General features: G+C 48.5%; 1 protein-coding gene across 1 annotated transcript; it reads right to left on the bottom strand.

The window, feature by feature from the left end:
• Nucleotides 1-356: 356 nt before the first annotated feature.
• Nucleotides 357-16513, bottom strand: GNA11 (G protein subunit alpha 11). The gene is made up of 7 exons (XM_075723718.1): nt 16374-16513; nt 11779-11963; nt 9926-10080; nt 8780-8908; nt 7221-7350; nt 6310-6463; nt 357-4634 (listed from the first exon to the last, which is right to left on the bottom strand). Exons 1-7 carry the CDS (start codon nt 16507-16509, stop codon nt 4444-4446), a joined length of 1080 nt encoding a protein of 359 aa, XP_075579833.1. The 5' UTR covers nt 16510-16513; the 3' UTR covers nt 357-4443.
• Between the last annotated feature and the right edge of the window lie 9073 nt (nt 16514-25586).

Consider the following 25586-nt stretch of genomic DNA (forward strand, 5'->3'; position numbering starts at 1 on the left):
AAAACCCTGTAAAATTTTAAAGTCAAGGTGCCACCATTGCATCCCTACATCTTAAAACCCTATTCAGCCACTGTTCACACCTCAGTTGGGAATTACTAGTACAGTATGTTATATATAGTTATTGCATAGTATGCCTTATATTTACCAAAACACACTTTGTTTCACTGCCTCAGAGTCCTGATTTTCTGAGCAGGGACAACATTGCTAGGTCGGAGGGCAGAGTGCTTCGATCAGACGCAGATCCCACAGGGTACAGAAGTTGTTCAGCCACCCAGAAGGAGGGGGAGAGGAGGGAGAAGAGTGAAGAAACACATGCGTGACCACCACGGCTTTTAGGAACAAAATTTATTCCAATTTCAAACAGAGAATTTATTTCAGGAGAAAGATATGAAAATCAATTCCCATCAGATATTTCTGTAATAAGGGTTGTTGCCCAGCAGTCAGAGTGGGATCATTCCAAGAAACAATCACACTCCTGGACTGGAATGAGACAGTTTGGAGCCTGAATAGATCCTGACACTGGGCATCTTATTCAGAAACTCCTTTACCCTACCCTCTTCCCTCCCCCCACCCCAACACGCACAACAATACATGCATTGCAAATGACAAGGTTTAAAAACAGCATTTTATATAGTATCTTTTTAAATAGGATAATGTTTAAATTGTCTTAAATCAGGATCCTATAATATACAAGTATAACCAAATAATTTCCACCACATTGGCACTTGTAAAGAGTCTCTGGCACTACTAAAGAAGGGGCATTGGCACAAACCATACTCTTATAAAACTGGGTGCTGCATAACACACTTTATCTCTGCTGGACTCTAACAACCTGGGCTCTGTACAGTACAATACAATGGTCAGCACACTCCGGAAGTACTTTTTTTTTTTTTTTTTTTCTCTTTAAAACCAATAAAACACATGAAGAAAACCCATAGTTGAACGCAAGGCCAACATTGCTAGGAAGCAACAACAAGAGACAAAGAATCCATCTCCAGGAGAAGGGGCGACAGGCAGAAAGGGCAGGAGCTATCTGACACGCTGAAGCAGTAAGGGGCTGCTGCTCACCAGGTAGCCAATCCACACAGAATGGTGCAAAGAAATGGGATGGTCCTCTCCTCACTGACTTCAAGTTTCAAACTGGTTCAAAGTATGTTGGTTTCTTCAGCAGAACAAAGATAAAAAGTGCACAAGGAGCAGAGGTTAGCCAAGAGACCACTTCCTCAGACTCAAGATTCTAGATTCTCTACGAGAACCCAATTCCACCTCTTTTCCGATGGTCAATCTGTTGTCTCAACCCGCAGAAAGTTCTGACTGGCCTCACTTTCAGAAATGATGATACAGGCAAGTTTGGTTTAAGGTTTGGCACTTTTGCTAGGGCAGGCATTTGCCAAAGGACCAGCCAACAGAGACATGAACCAGTTCTGCAGGAATACTTCACTGGCCAAGCTGGAGGCACACAAGCTACTGCTTGCTAAGAAAAGCATGTGCTAACACTGGTATCTTCTCACATATGATACAGTCCACAGACAACTCCAGATTATGTGCACAAGTCTGACCCATTCCTCCCCTCATTCAGAACGAGGTTTCGGGAACTCATGAGACAGCCACCGTGTCATGTTCTCCCCTTCCCTTTGCAATAACCATCACACCAAGTCAGTTATCAGGCCAACAGCTACACCAAGCAGTTGCTCAGTAAGGTACAGCACATGCCTAAATCCTTGAGCCCATAGCCTCCCACAGTTCCCCACAATGATGCAGATTCACTCTGTGAGAGACAGAAGCCAAGATCCCTCCTCCTGTGCCAGGGCAGCAGCTCTTAAAGAAGGGGAGGATACAAAACAAAAAAAAGTTTCTGATTCAAGTGGAAGTACCACCATCATTCACCTTGGAAAAAAAAAACTTCTGGGAAGTTATTTCCAAGAACCTGTATATCTCAGTGCCAGGTTCGTTGCTGGCAATAGTTGTAGTGTGAACCATTTACAAGAGGATCACAGAAGCAGAAGAGGCTGGTGCTGCCATCTGCTTCAGATGAACAGCACTTAGAATACACAAAGATGATTATAAATTCCTCTTTATAGGACAGTTTCTACAAAATGGATCATTTTGGCATAAAGACAAAAAAGCAGTAAAATTGATGCAAAGCTGTCTGACACATGGGAATCCCTCTCATTCCTCCCAAGTGTTAAATGCAGTCCAGAGCATGGCTAGTCTAGAGATGCTGCGTTTCCCTCAGCATCACCACTCAGCCAGACCGGCTCTTCAACTGTTGGTCCCATGGCTACTGTTCCAACTTGAGCTCTCTGATCGCTCTTAGCTTGCTTTCTTCTGTAGTGCTCTGAGACATACAGAGGCTTCCCTCAGCTATTCTGAAAACAAGAGGGACCTATAAACAGCATTACTCAAAATTACGTCCCTCCATATTTTAGTGTTCTAGATCAAAGCATCTTAAGCATCTCAGACAGTTAAGATTTACTCTTACATGTTGTGCAAAACACTGATGTAGTGCTCTGTCTACAAAAGAGACAAAATATCAACAGCCCCCTTCAACAGTGCAGCTCATTTAGTCTTTATCTACTGGCAGCCTGCTAGCCTTCAAGGGGGCAATCTGGTTGATCCAGAGGATTTGGACCCAACGCTACTTGTTGGAATTGAAACAGAAGCATTAGTGATGGCTAAACAACACATGCCCAGAGGTGGGTCAGATTTCCCTGTTTCCTACTCCCTCCTTGCCTTGCCACTGCAGTTATCTTCCAGGCCGGCAACAGGTCTTCAGCACATTTGTTCACTTGCCTCAGCTCCTGGAAAAAGCTCTCTAATGTGCAAAGGCTTCACATCCTTCTGCTTAGTGGAGTTTCATTTGGCATCTAGAATCCAGACTACTTCCACTCTACCTTCCATCTGCACCAGCAAACCCTGCTGCCTCTGCCTCTACTCTCCTGCTAAACAAAAGTGCAACCACAGCAGGGCTTTCTGGATTCCATAGCAGCCGCGTGCTCCAGCCACGACTACTGTAACTCGATTATCACATGCACCCTGGAGCAAGTATGTGTGCAAGTCTTCCAAAGAGGATCCATACTCCTCTAAAGAGAAACACAGCAGCATGTGCCTCAGGGGAATGCATAAACAGGAGAGAGAGAGAGAATTGCCACTCCCTCCTAGAGCTATCCTCAATCTTTTCAAGTAAGAATCCTACTTACGTCCCAAAGTTTGTCACCCACCAACTCTGGTCCTTTCTAAAAACCTGCAAGCTGGACGGGACCAAGGAATTCTTACAAAGTCATTCAACACACTGGCACGAAATGCAATAAACAAGGCTTGTTTGCTACTAGCAGCAAGAAAAGAACTAGAGGGTGGCACGAGACTAAGATCTTCAATCCAGCCAAAGTCTGATGTTTAAATGCCACAATTACTCAGTGTGCTTTTGATATTTGCTGCATAGAGAAGTTGCTCACTTGATGTCATATACTCTACTCAATAAAACGTAGTTTCTCTCTGCAAATTGAGCCTTGTGCACGCGCATGCGCTTGTGGTGTGGGGGGGGATGTGTGTATGTGTGTGAAAAAAATAAAAACAAAATAAAATAAAAAAGAACAATTACAGTCAGGCACTTCCCCAGGCTCAGCAGCTATTGCTCCAAGAGCTTCCATCATTTGTAGTCCATGAACAAAATACAGCAACACGTAACAAACTATGTATAGAACATCAATAATTTAAAAAAAAAAAAAAAATCACAGTCTCCATACCTTTCATAATTGACAAGAAAAAATAACTCAGAACTAGAACATATAAAGAATGGAAAAGTGATGGCTTTTTTTTGTTGTTGTTGTTGGTTTGCCTTTTTCTTTTTTTGCACAATAGTTGGAGAGCAATCGCTCCTCCCCAACATTTCATCACAGTGAACCATGGAGCGTGTCCTGGGGAAGGGAAGGGAAAGAAGGGTGGGTTAAGCAAGCAGGATTAGCAAATTACACCAGAGGCACCCTATAGCACAAGGCAAAGGGACCAGTAGCATTCTGCACTCCCACAGTCCAGTGAATTCACAATCTCGGCTGGAAAGTTAGTTTTTTCTATATATACCATGGGAATGAAAAGGGGGGGGGGAAGAAAAAAAAAAGTGGCTAAGCAACAAAGGAAAGCTCAAGATAAGACTGCCTTAGCTGTTTGGCAAAAATTAAGAAGTAAGCAAGGTGCTGAAGAAATGAGGCATATCCCCGTTAACTGTGAAATAAAAGCAATTTGTTAAAAATATGAAATCAACTACTCTGTGGACAGAGACATGAGACTCCAGGATAACACTGAGCACTTGCCACTCCACAGATCAGACAATTTGCAATCATTACATCATCAAAAATTAAAACTTTTTTTCCTGTCATATTTAAAATTTCTTATTTTGTCTTTTCTTCACAATGAAGCCTCTCAGGGGGCCAAGAGCAGAGCAGGTCAAACCAGGTTGTACTCCTTCAGGTTGAGCTGTAGGATGGTGTCCTTGACAGCTGCAAAGACGAAACGGATGTTTTCTGTGTCTGTGGCACATGTGAAGTGAGAATAGATGATTTTATCGCTGTCTGGATTTAAATCCACAAACATCTTGAGAATGAACTCACGGGCTGCCTGTGCATCCCTCTGTGGGCCTGCAGCAAACAAAGAAACCAGTTAATGGATTTATGCTAAGTGCATCCCCCGGTTTGATCCATCAGAATAATTGCTAGCGCACTTCTTCTTATGGCTTACAGAGCTATAAAGAAGAAATTAAGATCATTTATTGCATAAAAGTCCCAGGAGCTGAAGTATCTTATGCTTTTCAGTTATCTAACCAAAACCTACAAAAGGTGTTTTTCTGAGGCTGAGAGTTTTGACAGACACCAAGGCGTCATTTCAGACTGTGCTTTGAAACGCAGCGTTTGGTATAACCCTGTACGCGCTGCGTTCACCGGCAACAGGGACAGATGCTGGATATACGTAACACATTGCTCTCCTCCGGAGATGGGATGTATATTTCTTCCCAATATATAGATGGATCTTATGCGCTGAAGGACACGAGCGTATCCTTTGCAAACAAGGGTCATCTTCAGCCAACACTGCAGTCTGTCCTAACTGGCTGGTCAACTCACAGAAGCTAAAAAACTGGAATTTTTGCCAGCATTTACTTCATATTGCTGACAACTCCTCAGAAAAAGGTCACTTACTGATACTTCTTTCACAGTACTGGTGTTGTCACACTCTCCGCAGCAAGGACCATCTCTTGAGAGGTGGTCTGATGCGCTACCTCCCACTCTCAAGCCACGCAGCATCCCTGCAGGAGCTACCGTAAATACTTGTATGAAAAAACTGAAAGTATATGACACTTCCCGATGTAGCGATCTTGTCTCCAGCTGTTAAGTTATATTGGAAGTACGCAGTACTTGACCGATAAGCTCACCAGCCCTTCCCAGCCTGCTGTAAAAACGTGATGGTTTTCACCACTGCCAATTTCAGAGTGCTTGTGCTTTCAGACAGCAGGGGGCATGAAACTCCAGAAGTGGGAGGACAACTACTAAGGAGCAATTTCATTAGTCATTTAAAAGAAGAAAGCTTTTGCAAGATGGCAATTCTTCCTTTACCTTGTTTTTTAAAGCGCATAATGACAGTTAATACACGAGAGCATGGCAAGAAGTGTGTTGCCTGATCTCATTCTCCACTACTTTTATTTATATGCAGCCCTGTACAGCTGTGCCAACTTTCAATGCACTCAACTGAAGAGCTTGAAATGCTATTTTGGCTAAGCAACTTCACTTCATACGGGAATTTCTCTGTTTCACATGGATATTATTTTTCCACAACTGTAGATGGCACACTAACAAGAATTTCACGCTACCTGAGATTTTTCAGCACCATTATTTGACCGACTTGGGTATTTGACCAGTCAGTTTCTCGAAACAAGGACTCGAGTCATCTCTTGACTAGAGGGTTAAAACTCCCAGTATACCAGTGAATCGCCACATGTTTATGAAACGGGTTATATGCACAACCATACAGGTAGGAAAGTTAAACTTCTATTATCTAATACTCTGAAGTGCATATTTGGGGGGGGGAGTAATTCTTCACCTAGGAGAGGTTTGTTATTTGATCATTTGATCAGATTCCAGTTATCTACATACAATTAAGACATTTTTGTGACATTTTGTCATTGTTGTAAGTATTCCTTCTCAAATTAAGATGTTTTTCCTATCTCTAGATCCGAGTTTTCTTTAAAAACCAAAAAAACTCTAACCAAACCATCTCCACCCACTCTTCTAGTTAGAGTGTTCCTCCTTAAAAAGCACTCACCATCAAACTCTGGGAAATAGTCAACAAGGTGGGAATATAGGATCTTGTCTTCCAACAGATCTTTCTTGTTGAGAAAGAGGATAACAGAAGAGTTTTGGAACCATGGATAAGTGATAATGGTTCGAAAGAGAGCTTTACTCTCTTCCATCCGGTTCTGAAATAAGAAAGAGAAAGTCTTGTTTTCACAAATGAGCGCTAAGGTGCCTTTCTGCTACCTGCACACGTACCGAGATCTGTATCGATCCAGCATCTCAGATACTGTACACAGAATACTTTGGTCCCAGGTAGGTTCCGGCTCAAGCTGCGCCGGTAAATGGAAAGGAAACACAAAATCTGATGGACTCAAACTTCATTTGAATTGGCAAGCCATTCATATCAAAAGGCTTAAAAGTCATTTTATGCTTTGACAGTCACGTGAGAGGACTGGCCATGGTACTTTGTGAACACATTTTGTCTAGTAGAAAAGGAGTAACTGCTGTTACCTAATGGCATTTTTTCAATCTATTAGCAATTGCAAAAATTCAGTACTGCACCTTCAAAGAGACCAGTCACTGTCTAACAAGACAGCAGTCACAGCACGAAGTAATTTAGTGCGGAAAAGAGGAACAGGTGATTTTTAAGAGCATGCTGTCGCATTGCACAGTACCTTCCAAGGCATCAATTTCAGAGTATTTCAGTATTACTTGAGAAGTACAGATGATTTGAATGCACCATGCATTTTCCATTCTCAGGGACATCATGACCCACCGAGGCTCATGTTCCCTTTGGAATAGGAAGAACTGAAGGCCAAAACCAACAATACTTGCTAATCCAACTTGGCACCAAGCACTTCGGTACCAACCTCCAAGAAGCTAGAAAGGCATTCCTCCTTTCCTTCCACCCTCCCGCAGAGTTCCCATTCTTTGGCTCACCTCGTTATCAGATTCCACCAAGACTTGGTCATATTCACTAAGCGCTACTAAAAACATGATGGAAGTCACATTTTCAAAGCAATGGATCCACTTCCTTCGTTCCGATCTTTGACCTCCAACATCCACCATTCTAAGGAAGAGAAATACATACGGTATCACGGAAGCAGCTGCAGTTCTCTATCTGAATGCAGAGGACCAGCATACGATGAGAACAAACATGGCTCTTTACCGAATGGTAAAGTAAGTTAACCTGGCATGGGGATGTAATAATATGTGCTCGCTAACAAGACCATCAAGTTTACAAAATATCCTGTTCTAGTAAAATATCAAACTGAAGAGATGGCCATAGGCAAGTGATTCCAAATTCAAATCCCAAATATAAGCATTACCATTTTTAGTTGCATTCTGCTCTGGTTTGCTAAGTAGCAGTCCTGTATCTGAAAAGACAAGTCCTTCAAAACTCTGCTCTGTCAAATGAGCAAACTATTTTTACTTTTTATTAAAGCGTCTGCTTGCCTCAAAACTTCTCTCACACAGAGAGCTTTCTTTAGTTAGTAACCTTTTCTTAGAACGTGCTGTTTAACAGTCACGCACTTCAGCTCGTCAGTTTTAAGTCCCGCCTGTAGAGTACGCTAAAATTATTTTGTCACTCGCCTAAAGTGCAACACACCCAAGTCCACCTTTGCTAAAACCCTATACCTATTTCACAGGTCAAAGCAGAACAGGGAGAGTAACTGTCTGTATATCTGTAACTGAATGGTTTAAGAGAGAGGATGGAGGCTTCTTTATTCCTCTCTTGTAATGTCAACACTGTGGTAGAGAAGGGCAGGGAGCATGTAAGAACCAGAGAGCTAGGGAGAAAATTGTTTGCAGTAGACAGGCATGTCATTGTGCCCTTTATGCCACGCTCAGTTGCTGGCTTAAGCCTCCAAATACCATCTATTGCTGCAGCAGCACAGGCAGCAAGTTTTGGTGCCATCCTGAGAGCACAAGGTAGACACAGAAAACCATCTCTGAAGGCAGATGCTAGGTAACACATACAAGGAAGCATTTCTGCACAAGTGGTCTCTTTTTGAAGGAGAAATAAATGGTCAAAGTTGCTTGAGCTAAGCATTCTTAAAGGGAAATACATTTCAAGTCAAGCACTGCCCAGAGCAAGCTTCCCCCTCCTCCCCTTGGTGGCTTAAGCTACCAACAGTTCACTCAGCTGCCTCACGAGCCACCACTTCACCTCAGATGCCAGCAGTGCAACCCTTCCCACAAAGGACACCAACTCCTGTGAGATAGTTAGCCAGGCTTTAAGCATCACTGATTCAAAAGCATGTTCTGTGACAGTCAGTGCTTCAGCTTGGGGTTTTCCCTTAATCAGAATAAAATGTTACCCCATCCCCCTTACAGGAGCACCTGTCAGCAGATACTTCATCACATCACAGCCCATACATCCACCCAAGCCTCTCAGCTAAGCACCTGGACACTCTAAAGCAATCCAGAAGTCATCCTTCCTGAAACCATATCACTCCTCTCTCAGTTCAGCTGTAACATGAATACACCTCCAGTACCTGAAGATAATATTCTCTAGGTCAAAGGGGTACTCTATGATACCGGTTGTAGGAACTCTAACCCGTAGCACATCTTGCTGAGTTGGTAGATATCCTGGGGTGGCAATACGATCCACGTCGCTAAGATAGCTACAAGAAGCACAATGGAAAAAAAACTACCTTAGGTTGCAGCACATAAATATACAGATTTAAACACTGCTACATTTAGTCTTTCCCTAGCATAACAAGAAAGTCAGAAGTCACCTAAACCATTTAAAATGTGACGTGGAAAAAAAATAACAGCATACATCTTTGGGGAACAGTAATTCACCAGCCATCCCCTTTGGAGGATTAACAGATACATTAAGGTCAACTTTATCAAGTCTGTATAGGAGCGTGGAAGACAACCTTTACTACAGAGAAAGTTTAAGTACACCGGATGCTTACATTTCAGAATCAGGCCTCATCTGAGGTTTTCTATTTATAAACGAACCTATGTCACCAGACTTAGATTTTGTTAATAATAAATCCATTAAGTTACACATCCATGTACACCTGTAGGCCAAAGGACAAACCTGAAGAGAAAGAGCAACACTTCTGCTGGCTAAGAGCCAGGACCAACACAGATGGCATAAGGCAGAGATTCTAGCCTCAGGTATATCCAGAAGCAGATGTGTGAACAACTGTCTTTATCATCCACCAGAACACTTCATACCCTCGTGAAAAGTAGCAAATGTTAAAGAATTTCCAGATCTAAATCTATCCCCAAATAAACATAGCTTCCCCCATCTCCAGCAAAGCTCTCTGCCTTGCTGGAGCCAGATTCAAACAAGCTAACAGTCACCTGCTCCCACCGCTCTTTCATCTTAACTTTTCCTAAGGATACTTCTGGCTGAGAGAGGCAAAGTGCCCCTCTCACATGCCTATGATTTTTATCCCAATACACGTAGCCAGCAGAGACTGTGCAGCTTGTCTAAAACATTAACAAGACTCATCTGCCTCAATGAAAAAGATAAAAGGTGCTTTAAACAAACTATGTAGTGAAATCTACAGCAGTGTTCCTGCCCTTTGAAACAAACTCTAGACTTCAGTTAAAAAATTGGACAGGTATTATTTGTTAGACCATCACTACCATCTACTAGTGCATGCCAGTGATGATATACTTACTATTTAGCTGAGTCGGAAAGCTGATATTCTCTTCTCCTGTCATAACACTCTTGTATTCCAGGGTCGTTCCACAATGTTTTAATTGCACTTACATATGGCTGCTCAAATGTCATGACCTTTTCTACATCCACTTCCCGGATCAGCACTGCATTGGCCTGGAGATTGAAAAGCAGAAAGAAGGAAAAAAAAAAAGGGGGGGGGGGGGGGGGGATATGGAGGGAGGGTCAGGAGCAGGGGTCACAGGAAGGCAAAAAAATTCTCAATTAACTAAATCCTTACATTATGACTTCAGGGATCCACATGCTGGTTGTGGATCAGGTTGCTAAGACCACAGAGACAATAGGTGAACTATACATCTATACATCTAAGACATAGCAGACATCAGCAAAATTCCCCCAAAGCATCCTATGCTCCTTCACAGAATAAGCTGTAAAACAGCAGCAGGTTTCACCTATCACGAGATCACCAGGTGTTTTGAAACACAGTGGTTTCCAAGGCAGAGCATCCACTGTGAAGAACCACAGGCTGCTCAACTTCTGAGGAGGTTAAACTGCAGTTGGATAACAAGTTGCTATCTTGGGTTTCTTACCAAAAAAATTTTAAACTCTATTTTGAATAGCAATAGAGACATTGTTTCAGTGTACTTCAGACATGATCCTTTTTGAGAGAGAAAATAAAAACGCCCACCGTTCAACCTATAAGCAAGGAAGAACTACAGTCATTACAACAGCCTGTGGCATCTCTGAGGTTATTATCCACGCCAAGCTGCTTTCTGAAATCTTTGGTACACTTGCCACAGGAAAGGGATTTTGCCTGTACCACCTATGCCAGGAAGAATAAAAAACAAAGCCAACTTCTGCACACGTTATCGTAAGTAAAAGTAGATTATAAGTAAAGTATCATAAGTAAAAAAAAAAAATAAATAAAAGCCATCATAAGGAAAAGGCAGGTGATGCCTATCAAAACATCTCCGCCATGCCCCAGGTAAAGCACAGGCAAGGCAAGCTTCCTCACACCCTGCCTATTCTCATCACTGAGACTGCAGAACCTCTTTAAAGGCAAAAGCATTCAAGAACTCCTGGTGCACCATCCAGTCCCTATAAACAGTTATTAGAAATCAGCTCCAAGTTACCATGTGACAGAACAGATAAAATACAATTTCACCTAAAAATATTAAAGTACTAAGCATGAAAGAAGCAAAACGCACTAAGAAAATCTAACTTCCTGGCACACCCTCCTCCTCCCCATCCTCCCCCCAAAAAAGGTAAAATAATTTAGACCAGATCTGGCTGAAAAATGTATTCCTGGACCCAAAATCAGTAAGCCAGACTTCAGCTCAAATCACATTTCTGTGGTTGAGACCAAAACCCTTCAAGAAAGGTTTGTACCTTTGGTCAATACCTATCAGAAAAACTGACAGTACTAGCGATAACTACCAGTAGAGGTGTCTTTTGGTCCAGCATGTATTTTGTCAGCTTCAAGTTCCGAGATGAATAGTAACTCATGCAAAGAAAAGCCCATCACATCTAACAACACTGAATCCTTGAGTAAAAAGAACACCTCTCCTATACCCTATATCGTATCCCAAGCCCTTGCTCCCACCATCACTATGCAAACCAGTCCACAAACCAGCCTGAGAAAGTTGCTCTACCCCTTAATACAATCAAGTAAATGGAGTCAGATATCAGCAAAATGTCATAAAAAGCAGGCCTTAAGCACAAAAACATTTATGGGAAAGAGTTCAGGGAGGTTGAGATTGCAGTGCAGAAGGACACAACCAAACAGGAACTTAGGATTCAAACCCTAGAATAACCATTGCCTAAAAACACATGCAAAAATTGCGAGAAACTTACCTTGTTCTGTTCATATTTGTACAGAATCTTCAGGGTTTCCATGGCCCTGATCATAGACTGCATGGCAGTGAAGATGTTTTGGTACACCAGCTTGGTGAAGCCTTTTTTGTCCTCTTCAGAGTAGCCTGAGCCATGAATTATACGCATTTGCTTAATGAACGTGCTTTTTCCACTCTCCCCGGTGCCTACAGAACGCAAGAGAGACAGTTAGGAGCCATCACAAGCAAGGCCTGCTACAGAAGAAAGCAAGCTAACATCAATCACATCATACCCCAAAGTTCCTATTACTATACCCAAGTACACACTACTTCCAACCACTTTTTTAGCCGCTTTCCAGAATATTAAAAGACAATCTGGATGGTCCTGCTCATCCCCACTATGAAGCTAACAGCATAGAAGGAAGACATCTTGTCCTTTACAGCAGCCTTCAAAAGCAGCTCCAGTACTTATTCCAAATCTCACATTACAGCCACTCCCACACGTTCTGCGTCAAAAGGCCCTTGTCCGTCACACCTGACCTATTCCCAGATACTCCAGCAAGATGCTACAATCACAGCACCAGCCAGAGAGGGCCCAGATGCGCTCTCAAGTTGGTAAGTACTGCAAACTGAGATGATAGCGAGTGGGCCGGGGGAAGCCTATTTGCACAGTAAAGAGCGAATTTTCTGTCGCTGTGATTTGGCACAGAACGCTCTTTACCTTATAGACCATGTGTCTTTTCATTGGAAAGAACTGAACACAACAGAAAAATCAACTCTAAAGGAGAATGGAGCGCGAGAAACTACTCGCTTATCCGTCTGACACAAACAATCCAGTCAGTGCATCTGCCTGGTATCCCAAACTACTGTGCAAACACAATGTTTGCTCTTAAGGGCTGAAATGATAATCATCATTGGGGCAAGACACCTCTCACACTGCCTGCAGCCTCTGGATATTAGAGAGTTAAAAATAGCAGCTGGCAGGGAGAACAGAGTAGGATGTTGCTCACAGCCGTCTGCACCGCCTCGATGCCCAACAGGCAGCTCAGCGAGGCTACCGGTTCCGAATCACGCAGGTTTACTGCCCCAGAGAAGCTGGGTCTCGGCGCAGATGGGAGGGCAAGGCACACTCCCACCAGTGCCAGCTCATTAAAGAGTCCAGCCCTTGCGACGCCTGCTTCCTGCACAGTCAGTCGGGCAGGTCCTCCCACTCCTACATTTATGGCCCCAGAAAAGTGTCATTTAACATGCGAAGGCCAACAGATGATACAGAAGGATGGTGGGAACTTTCTAACACGGTTAAGCGTGAGGGAAAAACATCGTCAGATAAAGTATCCATGCCGTTACACAGCCCTGTTAAAATCGTGATTCAATTGGTATTATGGAAAGTACCCAGCAACTTCCGTTCCATATAGACAGAGCACCTTTTGTGGAGGGGACGCATGGGTCAAGTCTTGCATGTGCTTAGCATACCTCCACACCTCGCCCCACAAGCAACAGCCTAAGCACTGACACTTCTGCCGAGTGCTTTTGTTCAATCTTCTAAAATCTGCTATTGATATGCAGAATATTAAAAAAAAAAAAAAGACAGCTCTTTAGTACAGTGGCCCAGCTCCCTCAACAACTGAGAGCAGAAACGAAAATGTATCACGTAAGTGACAAATCCTTTTGATCTCCAGTTACAAATACGCATGCTGGCAGAGCCCCGGCTTTCGCCACAGGAACCACCAGGTACTCACCTCACACTAGGGGATAGATATGTTAAGACAGGATCTCATTCATCACAATACACAATTACTACTCGCATGTAGATTCTCAATTACTCATGTTTATAGTGCCAGGCTAAAAGGCAAACAAATAAATATGCTCAAATAAAAGCAGCAAGCACATAACTAGAAGCAGCATGTTCAAAATAAACAAACTCTCCCCATATCAAAAAAACTGACAGAAATTATGTCAGCATAGTTAGAAATTAACATTAGAAACACCATTAATATGCAGCAAACTCTCTCCATCTCGAACAGAAATGTTTGAGAGAAAAACTGGAAACTGAAATCTTCTGTGGTTTCTGTCACTGTGGTGAGAAATACTTCCTTGTCGTTTACCACAGTGACCAAAACTGAGAAAAGAAAAAAAAAAAAAAAAAGTGGTGCTTCAAAGCATTCCAACAATGAAAAGTTAAGAGAAACCTCAGCACCAGCCATTCACTTCAGAACTTACGACTTCAAACACAGATAGTTCCTGTCACTCCACCATCACCCGTTTTTGGTGGAGTTTTGGGGGGTTTTTTGTTCTGGTTTTGGTTGTTTTTTTTTTAAAGGTGCCTCTTGCTTTTACCCAGGCCATCAACAATACAGAACAGCACTACACCAGAACATTATAAGCTCTGGTGGGTATCGTCTCCTACAGCTATAAGAGCACAATAACCTTTTTTTAAATATGATAATGTTGAGACAAGGAGATAATCCGAATTCACCATTTCTTCTGTCAATACGTGAAAGCAGCAGGGTTTACAATAAGTTACTAATGACTCCCAAGTACCTGACAGGCACTTGTAAATGCATCACTCGGTCAACAGTATCCCATGCTTAATCACAAGTAATTTCTGTATAAAATATTCTCCCGCCTCCCCACCCAGTAAAAAGATGAATGACTACCTTATATCAGAGGGCAATGTCCGATACCTTGAAATTAAATTTCTTATTACCAGGTTTATCATTGATTAGTACTGTTATTTTTCACCCTGATTTTCTGTTTTAGGCTTCAACAAACTAAGTGTCACTAGACATAGCGACAAGAAAAATTACCAGAAACTCCCTCTGCACATGCACTCTGTTCAAAATTTTGAAGATTTGGGAAAGCCCTCTCACTAATACCATCACTAATACTTGCGAATGTAACAACTCCACATAACAGGAGCCAGACAGAAGAAATCCCTGCAAGCAGCAGTCATGTCAAGGAGAGAGAATACACATTACCTGCCACAGCTTAAGGTGGGCAACGTGCTGTATGCAGTGAAAAGCATCCAGCAAACACGTCCTAAACCCAGCAGTGTTCCTTATCCAACATTAACCACCTCGTGCAGATTTTTTTTTTTTTTTTTGTAAATCTGATGCTGAATCTTACTTAACTGTATCTTTTAGAAAAGCGGGAAGGATTCTTGAGCAATTTGAATTATTTCTAAAGTGAAATCTTTAGATCCAGTGGGATCTTCTTAACCCAGATCTAACCTATAGTGCCAACCTATTTTGAAACAGCTGCTTCTGTGGGACCGCTTTAGGGAAGCGCGAGAGCAAGAGACACATTCCCTGGTCTACAAGAAGCCTTACAGAAACTGACCCAGCGCCTTCGAAGAGCACAAACATGAAGCTCTCAATTTTACTTTTCACCTGAAGAACAGCAACACGTTAATCGCCAAGGATTCACAGTGAGAAGGAAAGCCCTGGCCTTCACTTAATTATCACTATGCAAAAAGGTCGGTATTGGAGACCTCCAAAGGACTGGGCAGACAGGGCCTCACTTCACTTGTGTAAAGTTTTACATTCGTCTTCACAAGGCTCATCCCAATTCTTGACCTCTACCTTAACGGCTTGCCGACTCACGACAGCCCCCAAGTGAATAAACTCAATCCATCAGATCTGCTTCGTATTTCAGTTTGAGATGATACAGTATTTAAGCTACAAAGCAGGATATGTACACAAGCAATAATGACAGTACCCATGACACCTGTAACTTAAGTTTAAATTTGAGGGCTACCTGGACACGAACATCAAACTCGCTGCTGAAGAAGGATGTAAATGCTGAAATCTTAGCTGCCTAGTCTTGTAACTCATTACCCTTCTCTATAAACCTTATCTAAACGCGGAATAGTTATCCATCTGCACAACCACAGAACACCACTACCTTTCCATCTGAACACCTACACCCTTATTGCTGCGCAGGCGATCTCTGCCTCTGAAGGTAACGCTGGACACCAGAGCCATTTCCTCACCAGACGCAGACCTCATGCATTCTCACTGCTTCGTCTCCCTTCGGATTCGCTACACCAAGTTCCTAACCCCGCCGGCCCTCCCAGGACTGCGCAAAGGGAACTCTGCGGTTTAGGAGCCGGAGGCCAATTTTTCCACAGATGTTCACGCAAGGCCCAGAAGTTCACCGACAACACCGAAAAGCATCAACCCCCCCAGTGAATTTTCACACGCCAAGAAAGGCCGGCACGCTCCGGGAAGCGTTTCCTCGAGACAATTTTCACGCGTGTGCATGCGTGCCAGCGTTCAGAACCAGTCATTTCGGCTTCAGAGTTCCTGCTTGTGTCAAAACCCATTTTGACAGAGAAGGCATCATAAAAAACAAACAAAGGGCAGCCAATGAGGCGGCCAGCCCCGGCACCGACAGGAAGGCCGCCCCGAGCGCAAGGCACAGAGGCGGGATCGCTGGTGGCTCCCGCCGCTTCCCCGCCACGCCCGCTCCCTGCCGCCGCCCGGCCGCGGCGGGGCCGCGCAGCCTCCCCGGACCTGTCAAGCCCCGGCGGCAGCCGCGATCCCGGGGCCGGGCCAGGCCCCGCGGCGGGAGCGGCGGCCCCGCGGGCCGGGCCGGGCCGGGCCCAGCGCTCCTCACCCAGCAGCAGCAGCTTCAGTTCGCGGCGGGCGTCGCGCTTGTCCCTCCGCAGCTGCTTCTCGATCTCGGCGTTGATGCGCTTCGACTCCTTCACCTCGTCGCTCAGGCAACAGGCCATCATGGACTCCAGAGTCATGGTCGCGCCGCGGCCGGGACGCCCCCGCCCACCCCCCACCCCCCCCGGCACCGACCACCGTCCTCCGCACGGCCGGCAGCGCGGCCCGGCCCCGCGCCCCCTTCCCTTCCCTTCCCTTCCTCCCCTCCCCACCCTCCCTCCCTCCCTCCGCGGCGCCGGCCCGGCCCGGCCCCCGGCCTCGGCCCCGACTCCTGCGGCCGGGCCTAGCACCGCCGCCGCCGCCGCCCCCCTCAGCGCGCTGCCCTCGCCCGGCTGCGCCGCCCGCCGCTCCCTCCTCACACAGCCCCGCCGAGCCAGCGACGAGCCGGCGCAACCCAACCCGCTGCCGCCGAAAACAAGCGCTGACTGACAGCCGCCGGCGCCAGTGGGACAGCGCGGCGCCCGGCGGGGCGGGGCCAGGCCGGCGGGGCGGGGCGCCGCGGCCAACCGGAGCGCAAGTTTGGTTGGCCGGTCGGGGAGGGGGGAGGAGGGCGCTCGGACGCGCGTTCGCAGAGAGGGGCGGAGCCGCCGGGCATTGTGGGACGGTGGCGGAGCGGGGCGCCCATGGCGGGGCGGGCCGGGGCGAGGGGGCGGCCGGCGGCGGCCCGGGGGGGGGGGGGAAGGCCTCGTCGCGGTCGAGCGCGGAGCCGGCGCCGCGCCGCCCTCCCGCTCGCCGCCGCCTGGCCCCGCCGCGCCGTTAGGGCCGCGGTGGCCGCTCGGCCGGCGGCGCAGGGCGGGCCCGCGGCCCTGGGCGGTGCGGCGCTTCCCGCAGCTCTCGGGGCCCAGCCGCCACCCGGAGCTGCCCTGCGCCGCCTCGGCGGAGCCGCTAGGCCTGGCCCTGCTCGGGGGAGGGCCCACCGCAGCTGTAGGCCCCGCAGACCCAGCCAGCCCGGCCTCCCTCTGCCGCCCACGGCTGCGGCAGTCCTCGATGCAGAGGAGAGGGAAAAAAAAAAAAAAACAAAACACCAAACCCGAGGCACAGAAGCGCCAGGCCAGCGCTCCCAGGCTCTGGCTGCTGCCGCCTCCTGCCTGCGTCCCACCAGAGCCGAGGCAGACAGGGACGGAGCCCGCCGGCTGAGCTCTCTGGGTGCCGCCTCTCGCTCGCCCTGCAGCTCTCCAGGCAGGGTCTCAAGGCTGTCTTGAACCGTGGTTTCTCCATCGCTTCTTACTAGGTGCCCGTTGCCCTGCAACAGGTACCCCAGCCTGATGCGTCCCGGCCAAGCCACAGCCACACGTTCGTCCTTTGGCTGCCAGCGCAGCTTTATCTTTCTGAGCAAACCCGCCATGCTTGGCAGGAACCTGCCCCCAGCAGAAGACTGGACTCCCCCGGGCACACGCCGCTTGCCAGCGCCCGTGGCTGCGCACCCATTGCCCTGCCTTGCCTGGTTGCCTGGGGCCCCCCAGCTCCACTGCTCCTCAGCGTCAGCTTCCTGACCACCACTCACCCCCGAGCCCTCCAGAAGAGGGGTGGCAGCAGCCAGAGCCAGAGCAGGGATCAAATCAGACCGACCAAGTCCCACCCCTGCATCCCAGCCACCCCAGGACAGTTTTCCTTGGGTCAGGCGTTGCCCACAGAGCAGCGGGCGCTGACAGGGCCTGGGGACCTGGTGCCAGGGTGCCCCAGCCAGCCACGTGCTCTCCCCGTAGCCCTCCATACAGAAAGAAAGATAGAATTCTGGAAATTCAGAAGATTCTCTTTTCCATGGCCAGATCATGCAGCAGCAGATGCTGCCAAAATCCACATGTTGCAGCTCCCACCTTCCTTTCAGATGGATGCCAGGGCTCCAGGCATTACAAGCTGTGCTGGGATGGTTGCGTATCCTGACTGAGATGGGTGTGTATCCCAATTCAGCAGGGCCCCCTCTATCCCAGCCCTATGGATCTGTAAGTGCTTTAGTACATGCCTCTCACTTCAAATCTTCAAATCTCTCCTCCCAGAAGGAGGGGAAGAAGCAAAGCAAGACCTCTGCATGTTCCATGTGGCAAGGTAAACAGATGCACACTTAACTTTCCAAAGAAGTCTCTTCCCACCTTCCTCTCCCCCTGCTTGTCTTGGTTTCTCTTGCTCCATCTGGTGTTGTTTCCTTGTCTCACTTTCAACTTCCCTGACCCCTCAGTTTACCCAGTCTCTTGTTCATCTTTTTGCAGGTGCTTCTGCTGGTGTTTTGGAGTCCTTATGGACACCCCGCTCCAACACTGCCCATTCTGTCTGCCTGCAGTGTGTTCCCACGCCTCCTGGGCTGGGCTCACTTGCCTTTCCTTCTCTACTCTGCCTGGAGGACTGTATGTAATCACTCTTTTTGCAGGGCCAAAAAAGCACGATAGAGCTGTTACATACCTGTCTTCCTTGTTACCTGCCTGGCTTGTGCCGTGACTTGCCAGTCCCTACCTCATGGCAGTCTGGCTGAGACAGAAACATGAGATATTCACAAACAACAGGTTCTGTTTTCCACTTAAATTCCACCTGCTTCTCTTATACCTGTGCTATTCCTGTGAGCTCTTGACCTCAATTAAAAGATTGTAACTTTTTTTTTTTTTTTTAATTTTCAGTGGTCTCTCCATAGTTGGGCCTTTCACAGCATTGATACTTCCCACTCTTATGTTCTTTTACTTTCTCTTCTAGGTGCCCAACAGCTGAGAGACGACCGTTACTCCCTCATTACTTATCTCTGGTGAAGGAGGTGTAGTCATTCTGCTTTGGCAGCCAAAAATTACTCTACAGACAGACGTGCTCAGGACATCCAGCGTCAAAGTCACAGTGGGCTGCTCAGTTTGACCGTCTGCCCTTTGCAACTCTATGGATGGTACTTAAGGTGGCAGGAAGACTTAAGTTACTATAACCCCTGCAACACTGCTCTGACTTCAGGCAAGTCACTTAACCTCTTTGCATGCCCTCAGGCTGCGAGTGCAAGATAAATTCCATGTCTCAGAAGCATGCTAAAGAGTTACCTCGTTAGGAATGCTAGGCTGCTTTGAACCTCAAGGTGCTATGTGCTAGAGGCTGTTGTTTTGGTTACCTTCCCCCAAGCAGGATCAAAATCTAAAGGCCAGAAGATCCTGAAGAAACTTTCACAGTTTGCCAAAAGAAAAGGAGTAACAAAACATGCATCCATCCTCAGGACTGCTTGCTTGGTTCCTGCTGACAGACGTTAGTTCTGATGAATCCTGATCAAACTATTAATTTAAGAATGACAGAACTGCTAGTCTCCAAGCAACAGTAGTCTGTCCACTCCTTCCCTTTCTGTCCTAATGGAAAAGTTTTGGCGCTCAGAGGGCTTGCCTAGAAAACAGGAGACCTGGGACGTCCCTCAGCTTTGTCACCAGCGTGCTGTGCAACTCCCTAAGCCCCAGCATCCATTTCCCTACCCCACCTGGGTCACTGTGTCTGTAGTCCCAGATGTTCCTCTCCTTACCTTTCTCTCCCCTCACCCTTCCCTCGCAGCCTCTTGCAACTGCTGCTGTCAGCAGATGTCACCGACTTCCAGGCATTCTCCCCGGTCCCCTATTGCTGCACGCTCTCCAATAGTATTTGCTCTGATCAGCAGCTGCTTGCCTAAGCAGGGGAGTTCCTGCCAACCTCTCTAGCCTCGCCTCTGTTTCCCAGCAGGCTGGCAAGGGGCAGGAGGGGGGGATCCTTGTGCTTTTTTTGTGGCTTCCCAAGTTCTGCGTGAAGGACTTAATAAGCAGCATTTCCCACAAAGCTGATCCTGAACATGTCAGGCCACTTCAGAGCAACTGCTTTCACGGCTCACATTTGCAGCGGTTAATATTAAGCACCAAGATGACCCCCATTCATTTATAGAGAGGAAGGTCCCAGCCCTTGTCACGGGTGTTCAGTCACTGGGCCCATCAGGCTGCAAGCACACCTTGCTAGACAGCACTGCAGACATTTCAAAGTCCCATTCTCTTTCTCCATTCTGGCCCCATTTCTTAGGTGCTTTTGAGTTCCAGATGCTTGAGAGCAGAGGGGAGCAGGGACAGCCCAGCTGCATTTTGCTGCAGCTGTTTGATCAACAACTTAATTGAGGAAAATTTTCATTGCTTAAAAAAAACCCAGCTTGCAACCAGACGATGAGAACGGCTCCCATCTTAATGCAGGAATGAGGTGCTGTCAGCACAGGGTCCCCGGTTCAGATGCACACATACACACAGGGATATTCTGGAAGCCAGGCACATGCCCCTTGCAGCACACACTTTGCTGAATCAGGACCCTGATTACATCTTCTGCTTTGTCATTATTTTGCAAGTTGAACAACCGTTTCCTTCCGCTGTTGGACAGAACTAGTTGCTACAATTCACCCTCTCGGATGAGCTTTCAGCAGCAGGGGTGGTGCAGGGTTACAGATCCTCCCCCCCAACTTTGGGGTGATATTTTCTGTCAGCTGGAAGCGCCCAGCTCCCAGTCAACATTTTATACCTGTTGGTATAAACAGTTTATAGCTGTTGGAAAAAACGCAGCGTGGGGCTTCAATCCTCAGCGTCTCTCCAGGGACTGACGATCCCACAGAGCCGAGCTAGAATCTAATGTCCCAAGTTCGGAGGTGTCCAGTGTGCGATGGCTACCTGCTCCCAAGAAGCGGCATGGCAGGGCGGGGGAACGACGAGCAGGCACTGGTAGCTGTCTCCTAGCAGTTTGGGGGAAAGGGGAACGGCTCAGAGCACGCAGCAAGATCAAAACAAAAGGGGGGACATCACCAGGGAGCAGAGGTGCTCTGCAAGAGATGAGGAAGCGAAGGCAGCCTTTGCCAGGAGCGACCCACCGGGCGCTGCCGGCCTTGCGGCGGAAACGCAGCAGCAGAGGCCAGCGCCTGCTTTAAGGGTCGGACCCGAAGCGAAGCCCCTTCGCCCCCCGGCGTCCCCCAGAACCGGCCCCGACCGCCGCTGCGGTTCCCTGCCGCGCCTCGGGGCCCCCGGGGGGGCCGGGGCGGTGCCGGGAGCTGCCGGGCCCCACGGCCGGGGCGGCGGGGCGAAGGGCGGCGGGGGGCCGGTGCTGCGGGCGGGGGGCGCGGGGGGCCGGGCCCCGGGGCCGCGCTCGGCAGAGGGCAGCAGCGGAGCGGAGCGGAGCCGGGACCGGCCCCGGCAGCAGAGCGGAGCCGGCCGCCCCCCGCCCGTGCCTTGGCTGGTTTAGGGTGGGCTGGGCGGCGTTAGGTTATGCTTGGACTGGATGATCTTAAAGCTCTTCCCCAACCTCAACCATTCGAGGATTCTGTGCCGCTTGCCAGCGCCCGGGGCCGCGCACCCATCGCCCCAGAGCCCCCCAGCTCGCTCCTCAGTCAGCTTCCCGACCACCACTCACCCCGAGTCCTCCAAAAGACGGGTGGCACCAACTGGAGCCAGAGCAGGGATCAAATCAGACCGACCGAGTCCCACCCCTGCATCCCAGCCACCCCAGGACAGTTTTCCTTGGGTCAGGCGTTACCCACAGAGCAGCGGGCGCTGACAGGGCCTGGGGACCCGGCGCCAGGGTGCCCCAGCCAGCCACGTGCTCTCCCCGTAGCCCTCCGTGCCGCACTCCCGAGCCAACACCCAGCTCACCCCTTTCCCAGACTCACCTTCCAGCCAGCCAGAGCCTGAGGAGCTGCCCCCAGCCCCATGCTGCAGGCCTGAGAGGCAAAATGCCTTCCGAGTTATGCAGCAGAGCTTTGCTGCCTGCTGGGCCCTGTGCTAGAACATAAGGCTCTCCTTGAAGGTGGGAGGAACAGGATGGGACACAACACTCCCCTCTTTGATCTAGGCTTCATGCTGCTCACCATTTTCCATTTAAAAAAGAACCCAAACCCACTGTAAAGCCCCTCGCAAGTGTTTCTGTAGCCTCAGACCTGCTCCCCTCCTTTTTCATCCCTTTCAAGGTTTCCTGCCTACACCTGCAGCAGCAGCATTTCCCTCACACCATCTTGGGAAGGGGTGGTATTGATTAGATGCTACCCTGAGCTCTCATCAGCACTAATGAGTAGCCAGGACCACTGGGATCACTGACGCAGGCTCTGGAAGAGAGCAAGGAGAAGGAATTGCAGCAGCCCTGAGAGCATCCCTCATGCATGCAGCAGAGCTGTTCCACTGGCCAGGGAACGCAGGCAGCCGGATCAGCCCCACGGTGCCCAGCAGACCAGCCACCACACCGCCTGCCGAGGACTGTGCAGGGACAGTTGAATTCCTGGTGTGTACAGGTGCTTAAGTGTCCTGGTTTCAGCTGGGATAGAGTTAATTTTCTTCCTAGTAGCGGGCATAGCGCTGTGGTTTGGATTTAGGATGAGAAGAATGCTGATAACACACTGATGGTTTAGTTGTTGCTGAGTACTGCTTATGCCAGTCAAGGACTTTTCAGCTTCCCATGCTCTGCCAGGGGCACAAGAAACTGGGAGGGGGCACAGCTGGAATAGTTGATCCCAACTGGCCCAAGGGCTATTCCATACCATACGGCATCATGCTCAGTCTATAAGCTGCGAGGAGTTGGCCGGGGGGCTGCAATCGCTGCTGGGAACTGGCTGGGCATCGGTCAGCGGGTGGTGAGCAATTGCATTGGGCATCACTTGCTTTGTATATTATTATTACTATTATTATTATATTGTTATTATTATCATTACTATTTTACTTTATTTCAGTTATTAAACTGTTCTTCTCTCACCCCAGGAGTTTTCTCTCTTACTCCTCCGATTCTCTCCCCCATCCCAGCGGGGCAGGGGCAGTGAGCGATGGCTGCGTGGTGCCGAGTTGCCGGCTGGGGCTAAACCACGACATTAAGGAACAAAGCAAGGCGAAACAACTACTCCCCAGGTGCCTGCAAGGACTCTTGAGCTATTTCTCACAGGTGTGTTTTTAAAACGAGCTCACAGCTAAAGCCCAGAGGCACGCTTCCCCTCCAGCCTGGAGACGCACTGACGGTAAGGCCAGCAGGTCGCAGCCAGGTTTGTGTCACAGCACCTCATCCTGAGCGCACCCCTTCGCCCGTGGCACCCTGCAGCCGCCTTACCTCAGTGTCCCCAGCACGCCTCCAGCCCCAGGCGTGCATCCGGACCCACGGCCCCAGCAGGCTGCAAGGAGCGCAGAGCACCCACGGCCAGCCTCGCCTCCCACGGGAGGGCACCAGCAAGCCACAGGGATGCTGCCAGCCTGCCTGCAGCCAGCTCCATCCCTTTAACACCGCCTTCCCCTCCTCACCCTGCTCTTCCAGGTCAGGATCGGGCCCCTGCCACTCTTTAACCCCCTCCTTGGCCAGTGCATGGTCAGCAGTTCCCATCACATGCCAGCACAGCTCTTATAGTAAGGAAAAGGAAAGCAACGTATCATTTGAAAAATGAAAGCACCTTTATACCAGTGAAATCGCGACAGCCGTGCTAACCTTGCATAAGCCGGGACTCCCCCCACATCAGCTCCTTCATCTCCTTCCCTGTGCTGCAGGTCCCAGTCTGTAAATGTTGCTCCGGAGGCCACAAAGAGGTAATTAATAAGTACCTGCAAGGTGCATAAGGTCTTTTCCTAAAGCCTGAGCATGCCAGGTGTTAATACTGCAGAGCAGGTGTCAAATGTTTCCACCTCCCCCAAAATTATTTTTACAAGCTCTTCAATTGCCTGTCACAGCAAGATGCCTCAAGGAGACTTGAGTTCTCCGAAAAGAGGGGGAAAGGCACCCAGATCAAACACGCTGACAAATGCAGCCTGTGACAGCAATTGCTGGATTACAGTTTTTTAAACCTTATGTTTCACATCTGGTTTGTCATGGCTGTTGTAGGTGGGCTCAGTGCACGGTAAATCAGGATAACAAACCTACATTTACCGCGATCCTTTCATCCCCTCGGATCCCAAAGCACATCATTTAATTGCACTCAACCTGCACATAGATTTCATAAAGGAATGATGAATTAGCACAGCTGCTGCAGCATTCACACGAGTTACTAAGACACAATCTCCTTGTGCAATCAATCCAGCCTCATGCTTCAGTGTTTTGTCATAAATTGAGGTCAGGAAGAAATGTTCTCCCTACCTGGAATGCAGCGCTGCTAAACTAGCTGAGTACAGGAAGACACTTAAGGGTGTAGTAATCCGTCTTCCCTGCGCAAATCTCAGAAATGGTTGCAAATATTCATTTGACGGAGCTCCCGTGCAGTAGGTGAGCACTGATCCTGCACAGGGGCAGGAGGAATGTGATATAGGGGAGAGATTATCTGCCTCACATTAGGCAGGAGGAAAGCCTGGATGATCCCTTTGACCTTAAAATCGGTATCTCATTACTCCCTTTGTCCAGCAAGGGAAACAGAGAAGGAGAGAGGTGGGAGTCCTTGCCACGACACGCCACGCAGCAGGCCTGGTCTAGAAGCCCCTCCTTTGCCCATTCCAGCCCCTGCTGATCACTCCATCAGGTTCGGTTTCTGTTTCGGATTCACGTGCTGCTTCTGGAAACTAATCAGCCCAGGAGCCTCCTCATGGTCAAAGGGTCCATGGATTCCCCTGGACCTCCTGACTGTGTTACAGCTTCAAACTTCCTGTTTATCTCCCACCAAATGCCTCAGAGACACCACCCGCAGCTGAGCCCATCTCCGGAGCTTGATGCTGTCCCGGCCTTGGCCCGGGAGCCGGCAATTTCAGGCATCCTTGCCATGTGCTTCCTTATCACGCCTCAGCTGCAAAATCCCTTTCCTGCTTCCTGCAAGGAGTGTGAACTGTTCCTTGCACTTCGGCTGGTAAAAAGGATGATAATTACCCCTAATCAGTCTGCAGCAAAAACACAGGCTACAGCACAAGCGGGGGGCAGCCACCGTGAGGAATGGAACCCAATTATTCCAAGTCTCTGATAAAATGGGATCAAAGAGGGTGGAAATGTTTTACCAACTGTAAAAAGCCTGCCCGGACCAAGGCTGTTCCTTGGAGAAAGGCCCTTTCTGCCCACAGGCCATCCCTGGCTGGGACCTGTGCACATCCATGGGACAATTTCCCATCTTTCTTCTTGGTAGAGGCGGGGAATTTGGCATGAGGTTCATTTTTGCCTCTGAGGGCAAGCAGCAAGACAGTTTCCCCAGGAAAAGAGCATGGTAACGTGGGGATATGGCACAGAACAAGCTCTTTTTCTGCTGCCCCACGTGGGAGCCGAGCTCTGGGGCTCT

Source organism: Pelecanus crispus, chromosome 20 (genome assembly GCF_030463565.1).
Source record: "Pelecanus crispus isolate bPelCri1 chromosome 20, bPelCri1.pri, whole genome shotgun sequence".
Classification (NCBI taxonomy): Eukaryota; Metazoa; Chordata; class Aves; order Pelecaniformes; family Pelecanidae; genus Pelecanus; species Pelecanus crispus.